Here is a 10,240-nt window from a genome sequence, read left to right on the forward strand (position 1 = left end):
TTAAAAAGTGTGAGGAGATGAGTGGTTTGCTGCTGTTGTTTTTAGAACAAGTTCAATAAGCTATGGTGTCCTTATCAAACTGTCACTACCAAGTCTCTTGATAGGATCTGACGTGTGAGGTACATAAACCTGTGCTGTTGTATCACTGTGGCCTGAATGGAAAAGGTTAGATAAATGCAGAATATTGCCCCAACATGCTGTTTAATCTTGGCGATAACAAGAAAGAAAATGGATGTGTGAAGTGAGTTACCATTGAGGGTTGTATCAGTATAAGCAATTTGTATGTACGGGGTGTAGAGAAGTTAAGAGGGGTTACATTCTTTAACACCATCATTCACAAAAAAAAAAAAAAAAGCAGGTCTGGTTTCTCTATGGCTTTGACTCCTTTCCAGTGACTCTATACAGTTTATCATGGGGTACCACTTCTGCTTACTAGAAACCAGGAGGTTTTCCTGTCGCACATATATTTTATCTCCTTCCTTTTAGCTTTTAATGAAGAGAGGTGAAACAGGAGCCGTATTTTAGAGAAATCCTTTCTAATAAGGATTCAATGAAATCTGAATTCCTAGAGAAATAAAACACCAAATCTTACTAAGATGGGTATTAGAAGTCCCCTGCTTGTAGAAAGAATACTCATTTATTCCCCCAAATCTTCCTTGACAAAGCTATATATGCTCGAACATCTTTGTCACAGGTGCTAAGGGTCGTGCTAATCCCTGTGCAGAGTTTTCAGTGGTGCACAGCTAAATTGGCTCCCTAAAAAAACAGAAAGCAAGAAAAGCCCTGATTTGCATCATTTGCTGACTTCTGTGGTGTAAATACTCTCACCATGGCTGATTTCAAGCCACCAAAGGTAGCTCCAGGATACAACTGGTTATTTTTCCCATTCTGTTTCATTGCTAGCTAAAAGCTTATGTAGTAACTCTTGCACTGGCACTAAAGAACTCACAAAGGTTTTTAACCTTTTTCCAAGATGATAACCTTCAAGAGTATTTCTCTTTTATGTGATTACTTCAGACAATTTGGTGAAGTTCTAAATTGTAGCAACATCTGCACCCTATGCTTTTTATGACTAGTCTGTACCTTTAGATTCTCTGTTGAGGGAGTTTTCCAAAGTCACTTGGCTCACATTTATTTTTCCCTCTGCTCATCTTTTTGCCTCAGTTTAGTCCAAATCTCACAGAAAAAAAAAGAGGGGGGAGAAAGGAAGGAAATGTAATTATAGTTATTTGAATTATTCTCTGTAAGTAATAATGTACAAATCCATCATTTATATTTTTTTGGAAGATATTTTGGGTTAGGGATGGAGAATCCTACCTGGAGGGAAGACTGGGAAGCTTCTAAGTGAAATGCAGACAGGAATCTGGTCTCTCTCTTCCACATCTGCTGGGGATTATTCCTTTAAGTTTAGATCATGATATTAATTCATGTTACTTGATCAGCAACAACATCTTCGGGAGGCTTTCTGCACAGCACCAGTCAAAAGGAAGGTGTTCTTTCTCTTTTAGAAAATTGTTATTTTCTCATTCCATGATGCCAGAAATGATAATCATTGCTGCAGTTCCAGAACTTTTTAATAATCAGGATAATTTTGAGAGCAGAAAACTCTTAAGTGACTTTCCCATTTATTTTCTGACTAATCTAGTTGGAGCTTTATTATTCAAGTGTTTTAATAACAATATATTTGAAATGAAGGGCATCATGTATAGAAAATAAATGACTAGAGTAGTATATATTCTATGGCTAGTTCTCAACGGTTATGAATAAACTTAAAATTTGTGAATTACCTCTTTTTTATATGATGTGAGTAAATTGTTCTTTAATTTGCAATTTTTGAGGAAATATTTTATTTAGGGTAAGAGGAATGTGACCACTTTATCTCTGTTCTAAACTTTTACTATATTATTGGTGTAAATGAATAGACTAAGAATGGGTACTATCTCCCAAGCAACTAAAGAATTCAACAAGTGATTTTTGAATTAATTTAGAAAAGTTATACATGTTATTTTGTGAGGCTTAGGTCCATTTCAGAGTGAAGTTTCCTAATGTCCATCGTGTGGATTTCATGTCCCATCAAACCTGACATGTCCAAAACTGAACTCACCTACACGTCCTAGCCCTTCCTCCACTAGACCTGCTTCACCTGCACTTTTCCCCATCTTCCCTATTGGCAATGCCACTTTTCTAGTTACTCAGGCCAAATAGTTTGGATTCCAGTCTTCATCTCACACCCTATATCCAGTCTGTTATGATAATCTGTTGGCTCTACCTTTGAAATATATCCAGAATTTCACCATTATTTACCACTTCCCACTGCTACCACCCTGGTCAAAAGGACCATCAACTTTCATGTGGACTACTATTTATAAAAGCACCATAACTAGTCTCCCTGCTTTCACGCTTATTTCCCTAAATTTATTAACAACATAGCAGCCAAGTGAAACCTCTTAAAACATAAATCACATTGTTATACTTCTCTGCTCAAAACCCTTCAATGGCTCCCCATTTCGTTCACAGTAATAGCCCACATCTTCATAACGGCCTATGAGGCTCTAGATAATCACCACACCCGCCCCTCAATCTCTGACCTCCTCCCTTACTACACTCCCCCATCACTCACTGTACTAGCCACACCAACTGTCCAGCGCTTCATCAGATGAGCTAGGTGTGGTCCATCTCAGGTGCTCTGCACTGGCCAGTTCCTCTACCTGGAATACTCGTCCACCAGATGTCCAAGTGGCCAACTCCCGCACCTCCTTCAAGTCTGCTCAAATGGCCCTTTCTCCATAAGGCCTACAGTAACCACTCTACTTTAAAATTGCAGCCCATCCCCACCCCACATTCTCAGTCCCTCTCAATCTCCCTCTCTAGTTATATTCAATGGCACTATGAACTCCTAAGCACTCTGCCTTATTAACTTATTTAACTCTTGCAAACAACCCTATGAAGTAGGTACAGACCCTTGTTACCATTTTACAGATGAGGAAACCGAGCCTTACAGATGTTAATTACTTATTGTTTATCATTCACCTCCCACCATAGAATGCCCTCCACGAGGACAAGGATTTTTGTCAGTTTTGTTTACTGTTGATCCAGTGCCTAGAACCATGCCTAGCAAAGAGTAGACACTTAATAAATATTTGTTGAATGAATAAATAAACCAGTATATCCCCCCTGCGAAAAAACAGGATCCAATATAGTGTTATTCCATATTTTATCACTTAATATTACCATCATTTCATAAAGTTAGGACATTTTTACACTAAAAATGAAGGAAGGATATAACTTCAGTTCAGAAACAGCTCTAACATTTGAATAAATTTAGCCTTAGGAAAACCTTACTACATTGTCTTTTTCTCATTTTAACATAAGACACTTTGTCACAGGTGGGCACAGATCCAAAGACCATTTTGGGAAAACCTCTGGTCGGTAGGAAAACACATTTACACCTATATGGCTTCCTTGAGTACGTGCTCTTTATAGAAAGCAATATTCTATTCCTGAGACTAGAAAGAACTTGAGGGCCAACATGCAATGTGTAGAATGCAAGGCTATAAGGCTTCAGACATGCAACTGCTTTAACAGAAAAACTATATAACCTCTTAATATCAGTTTTCTCCTCTCTCACATGGGAACAATATCTGCTGCCTTACCTACCTAGCTGTCACAGACTAAAGAAGGAATAAACAAGAAAACCAAGCTTTTACAAAGCTTATAATGATAGGAGCTAACATTTAACAGATACTTACTTTATGCCAGACACTCTTCTAAGCACTTTATCTGTATTAATCCTTTTAATCCTCATAAACAACTCTATGAGGTAGGCTCTATTATTATCTCCACTTTACAAATGAGGAGGAGACTTGAGGCTTAGCAAAGTTAAGTAATTTGTCCAGGTCACACAGGAAGCAAAGCAGCTAGAATTTAAAACAAGACTGAATCCAGAGTTTCAGCTGATCACTAGACTACCATGCCTCTTGCTACACAAAACCAGATTGTTTTACAATACACCTCTAATATACCTATAGAGTTTATAATCCAGTAGGTAGAGAAGGAGGCTAACACCCCAAAATAAAAAGACAGCACGGTGATTTCAGTTGAAAAGAATTATATATGTAAAAACTGAGTGAGTGCTAGAAGGAACCAACATTGTGGTTTAGTGGGATTAATCTAGAACTGCTTTGTGGCGAAGGGAATTCTGACCATAATTTGGAAGGAAGGGAGAACGTGGCATCGAGGAGACAGGTCCTGTTCCAGGTGAAGAGAACGTTATACCGACAAGCCATTAAGACAAATGTAGGAGACAGTGATGTGTCTGCATAATGCCAAAACATCTGGTCAACTGAGTTTAAAAAAAAAAAACCTCCATCAACATAGTAGATTTCTTCAGTCAATCCAGATGTTTGGCGTCTTGTAGACAAAACATCCAGATGATTAACTGAAGATCTGACAGAGTTGACTGAATTAACTATATGTTGTAGCATTGTATAGACAGTGTCAGGACGTTGCTTGGCTGGAGTGGAGTCCAGCTATAAAGGAGATAATGGTCCAGGCAATGAGGGGGGACCTGGAGCTTGGATTTGATGCAGTTGGAAGCTGCTGGAGGAGGAGTGTGATGGAAATGATGCTTAAGGAAGAGGATTCTAACAACTATGTGGGAAAAAAATATGGTGAGAGGAAAAGTTGTAGACAGGAAAGAGGATGTGAGTAGAGCGCAGGTGTGTGTGAGGTAATTAGAGCCGGGACCAGAATCAGGCTTGGGAAAGCAACAGGAAGGAACGGATCTGAAAAACATTACAGAAAAAGAACAGGAAGTCATGATGGGCTAGACAAGGGAGTGCAACTGCACATCACCCCAAGGTTGGAAGCCTCCAGGCCTGGGAAAGCAGCTGCCGTCAGCCTCACCACAGTAGTAAACCAAGAAGGAATCCCCAGGAGACCCCTCCCCTCAATCTCCATCCAGAGTCCAGAGCCAGGCCCACAGGCAGGGGGAACTTGGGAGACCACAAACACAACTCTCATGAAAGGTTTCCTATTCATTTTAGCCACCTAAGTTGATTTCCCTTCAAGTCCAATTTCATGAAGGGGTTGAGAATGCTAGATTCAGATTGTCAGGTAGACACAGCTTCAGTGAAAAGTCTAAAAAGACAATATTGTAATGACATTTGCTTTTACACAGCATATAATGTAAACTAAGATGTATAGGGGTATGAATAAATTAGATGAGATTAAGGGAAATTATACAGTACCTATATTACCTAGTTAGCATTATAAAAGCCTGTTAACAGGCACAATTAATGGTAAAATTCAAGAATTTACATATTTTTTTAAATCCTTCATTTATGAAACCTTGGAATGTTCAACTCTTGGCTTGGATATTTTGCAGATTTTTTTAAAATTCCAAATATCTTATTAGACAAGAATCGAGTTTATATTTATTTATAAATAGTCACAAATTCTAATTCACTAGGATTTGAACTAAAATAGTGTGCTCCCACTTATTAAAAAAATTCTAAATATCCATGCAAGTCATCGTTTTGCAAATTTGCATTTTCAAATATTTTCAGCCCCAGGCTTATCAGCCCACACAACCAGTTGTGTGCCCTTTACAGACACAGTCGGGGTTTCTTCAACTGCTTCCTTGTTCATTTCAGGAGGGAAGGAACCTTCAACAGAGGTTACTCTCTTTGTTCATGGTTTGGAACAAAACTGAGGATCAATCAATCTCTCTCTCTCTCTCTCCCCCTGTCTCTCTCTCTTTCCCTCTCTCTCTCCCCCCCTTCCCCTTCCCCCCACCAGAGAAACAACACAGAATGTAAGACCATAAATATATAACGTGTTCCATATCACCCTGGGGGAGGTGGAGGGGTCAGGAAACTTGTTAAAATTAGTTTCCCAGGCCTCAGAAATGACAAGTCTGTTGATCTGGGGTGGGAGCCCAAGAATCTGTTGGTTTTTCTGTTTGATTTTTAACAAGCTCCCCCAACTAATTCTGATGACTGTTTTCTGAAAATCAGACTTAGATCCTGCCCTAAAGCGGAAAGCTACAGAATGAAAAGCATCCATTGGAAATGCAAATCTAAAATGGTAAAACAGATATATATTGTTTTTTCTTACACATCCCTTAATCTTTCCTTTATGTAATAAGCTCCTACGTAAATTCACTGTGTTCTTTGATATGCAGAATTTTTCATAGAAACTGCATAAAGTCAAGCACACCTATGCAGTCAACCTAGAAGCCCAGAAGACAAATAGGACAGCTTGTCTGTTCTCAATTCACAGTACTGCCCACTACAGCCTTTCCCGGACACAAATGTTTACATGATGGGAAAATGTAATTAATGATCTTGGTAAGTCTTTCTAGTGCTCCAAGGCTAAGTGAGTCACTTATTTATCAGATAGAAAAAACAGTTGGGTTCACTGAAACAATGGGTGATTTATCCAGGTGTGTTTGAATATAACCTTCCCACAGCCATCTTTTTGTAAGAAATACTTCAAAGTTAGTAGATAGCAAACTAGTTATTCAAAAAGTTAATCAGTGAAATGTCCCCCATCATAACATCAAGATTAGAGTGTTTGTTCTCTACATATAATCGCTTAGGTACCCCTTTTTTGGCAGTACTAACTCTACTACAAGAAAGATTAGTGGATTTTTTTTTTTCCTGGTGCTATGGCTCCATTTGCCTTAAACTCAACTCACTCACCTAAATCTTTTCCCAAGGATACAGGAAAAAGAATAAAATGGGAGAATTTTATTAGAGGCCCTTCATTACCTAAGGTGTAACGATTAAAAGTCAAACTTACTTTTATTGTGCTTTGAATGCTGCTTTTGAAACAATCAAGGGTTTCACATGTAACCCAAGTGGTTTTGACTTGAGTAGTGATTCTTTCCCACTTTCCATTCTCCTGCCACTTTCAAATCTCATCTAGCAACCATGGGAAATGGTCTCATGTCCTAGTGGGAGGGAGTTAGGACAAGCTAGGATTGCAAAAGAAAACCCTTAGGAGTTTTCAGAACATAAAAAGTCCTTGCATTCTGATACAGGTTAAAACAAAGAGAAAGATTCATTTCCAATGATCCTCTTTTATCCTCCACATAAAAATACTAACCTTCAATGCCTCCATCTTAACCACAGTATTGATAAGGGTAAGAAATAAACAAATTCTCTTTAGAGTATTTCATTGAGTCTACTGCTTTAATATCATTTATGGTATACAATGGCTTCCAGTACCGTGCTTTTTTCCTCAGGGCCATTGCTAGCCCATTTGGTGCCTCTGTGTGAATTAGAAAAAGGCACCCATTCCTCAAGACACTTTACTTCCATATGTCAGAAAACTGTGATAACATACTGAGTTTCTTTGAACAAGACACTTTATCACATCTGCAGGAAAAATCACCATAACAAATGTCAAACCTATATTGCTTATGATGTGAATTACCTCCCCCGAGACGTGGTGCCCTTGTGCAGAGCTCAACAGCACGGCTATGCGTGACAGCCCTTTCTCTCACCCCCTTCACTGTCAGCCCTCTCCATTCGCAAGCCCAGCCCAAAGGCTCTAGAGTCCTGCAGAAACTCTATAAAACTGCTTTCTCGAAGATCATCCATGATATTCTTCCAGCCAAACTCAAATCTAAAGCCCACTGGGGTCCCTGGAAAATATAAGATGGAATCCAGGTGATAAGGTCTAACCTCTTATTTTGTGCTGAGTCTAGTTTCCTTGCCTGCAGGGGGTTGTATGCAGAGGCCTTGCACCTAACACATCGGATTAGAGTTCCCAGCGCAGAACCAGCGCTGTGCTAACACCCCAGCTTGGTGAGCTGCGTGGAGAAGCACTGCACACAACACCTCAATTCAAGATAGCGGCAGCGGGCCATGACCCGAGAAGCTGCACCAGGCACTGCGATCTGGAGCCTGAGCCACAGCTGCTCCCGGGGGTGAGAACCCCGCCCCCTCCCCTCCCCGCAGACGAGATCCCCATAAAGCAGCCCCGCCCACAGCCTGCGCTCTAGAGCCCGTGTCCACCTCTCCATCCTCTGATGAAAGAAGAAAGCTTTCCTTTGCTTCTGAACTGAACTTGGTCTTCTTCTACGGGCTCAAACAACACTGGGCGGGAGGACCCTTGCTGGGGCCTGACTAGACGGGGGGGGGGGGGGGGGGGGCGGTAACACTGCCTTCTTGGAACTCTCTCCTCCCACCTCATAATCCTGACTCTCCCTTTCCTACCAGCAATTCTTGTCCTGCTTCTCTTTTCTGTGGACTCTGTTCTTAGGCTGTAGCTCTGAGGAATCTGGTCAGTACTTCCTGAGATAAAATGGTCTTTGGAGCCAAGGCATTTAACAGGTGGAAGCTAAAAGTGCTGCCTGTTCCACATGACTTAGCCTGTACCACCTCACTGCTTCCCACAGCAAATACTTGTTTTCCTGTAAAACCTGGGGCACAGGCCAGTAGATTTAGTGACAAGACAGCAATCTATGACTTGGGCCATCTGATGTTCCATGTCACCTGCAGCGGCCCACGGCTTGTTCAGGAAATAGGTCTGTCTGGAAGTTCAGACTCTCCAATAACTAAGCAGACTTCTGAGCACCACTGCCCAGGACCACAGCCCTCTGCCTCTGGCCCCCAACCGTCTGCAGCGCTTTGAAGAAAATGGTTCTTCACCAGGCTTCCAATTCAATGGCCACCCAGTAAGATATAGAACAAAGACACTCTTCCCAGGCCTGTGAGCTGTGTGAGTAGCCAGAGTGTCTCTTCACAGGCTGGTGATAGTCCCAGGTTTAAGAATGAGGTCCTCATGACCTGCTGAGCTGAGAAAAGATCGTGTTCCTGGATGACATTCTGATGTGGTCCATAACCTGCCTTTGGCTCCTGGGTGAACCCTCTCTGTAGATATAATGTGAAAATGTGTTTAGTGCCTGTCTTCAAAGAAAACCTCCTCTCTGCTGACAAGGGTTAGTAATATGCTAGGATGGTACACTTACCTCTCTCTGTCTCTCTTTCATTCCTTTAAATATCCAAGACACTCAGTGCCTCCTGAGGTTTATTAGTTAATAATGGGGCTTTTTTTTTTTTATGACAATCCCATCAAGTACCACCTGAAGAGAGGAGCCATTTCAAAATCTGTGGTGGCCAAAGAATTCTTCTAGCACCTGCGTGCACCTGAATGCAGTTCCCCTTGCCTTCTTTCCCACATTATCCTTACTGTTTCTAAGTAAAATGTCTCCCACCAATAGGGGTAAAAAATTTGTTTTATTTTGTTTTTCTGCAAGTGCACTTTTTTCCAATAATCTTATGTGCTGGAAGTTAAGTAAACATTGACCTAAAAATGTTACGGCACCTTCAAGAACCAAGAAGTTTTTTTCCCCCTTCTCATCCAATATGATGGGGCCAAGTTTGACATTTCCATAACGTTTAAAATATAAGGCTAAAAAAATAACCTTGGTGGTCACTGGTCTGACACGAGTCTGGTTAAACTTTAAGGAAACTGCTTCCAAGATAGGATTTAGATGCTTCAGAATTTGTTGGAATGTGGTCAACAGAAAAATAAAATTTCAAATCCTGGCTTACTTGCCTGAAGGACCTCCATGAGGTAGACCCTGTACAGGAAACAATTCCATCGTCCAAAGTGAATATTCACTCATTTTTCTTTTCCAGCCAGGAGTTTGGAAGAAGCGAGCAGGCAATGTAGTCATTTGGTAACATCCTTCCCACTGCCAAGATGGATTAATGCTGGGAGATCTTACAACTGGTGAGTAATCGGTAGTGCTTGCAGACCCTCCAAGATCCCCAAGGTGTGATTATTTTCATACATGGACTTCTGTCATCATCCTCCAAAGGGTGCTTTGTCAGTTTCTTTAATTTTCCCTCACTGGACTCTCAAGCCCATGTTACAAGTATGGCATGGTCTCCAAGTCACTGCCAATCTTCTTCTCAAACCAAGTTGGTGAGCACTTCAGAGACACTGCTAAAATGTGAGGGCTATATTAACAAAATTATACCAGCTTCCTCTTAAATGATTCTGGAAACGTATGAATAGTTATTTATTAAAATAAAATTTAGAACCTAATCATCCTCTGGTTCCACTGATTTGGTTTATTATACCTCTACCTAATACTCAGGTTGATTTTAAGGTGTCATGGACATACTAAAATCTCAGACTATGAAAAACCTAATTGAAACAACAACCCCAAATATGTGAGTTTTTAAAATAAATGCTCTTTGCATCTTTTAGCATTGACTAT

At 40.5% G+C, this 10,240-nt stretch overlaps 1 protein-coding gene across 1 annotated transcript in view; it reads left to right on the forward strand.

The window, feature by feature from the left end:
* CWC27 (CWC27 spliceosome associated cyclophilin) overlaps positions 1–9,982 on the forward strand; it is a 248,828-nt gene extending 238,846 nt beyond the window's left edge. The window contains exon 14 of the mRNA XM_057540313.1: positions 9,654–9,982. Coding sequence (XP_057396296.1) covers positions 9,654–9,687 — 34 coding nt within the window. The 3' untranslated portion in view covers positions 9,688–9,982. The remainder of the gene's footprint in view (positions 1–9,653) is intronic.
* Positions 9,983–10,240: the final 258 nt, after the last annotated feature.

Source organism: Balaenoptera acutorostrata, chromosome 2 (genome assembly GCF_949987535.1).
Source record: "Balaenoptera acutorostrata chromosome 2, mBalAcu1.1, whole genome shotgun sequence".
NCBI lineage: Eukaryota > Metazoa > Chordata > Mammalia > Artiodactyla > Balaenopteridae > Balaenoptera > Balaenoptera acutorostrata.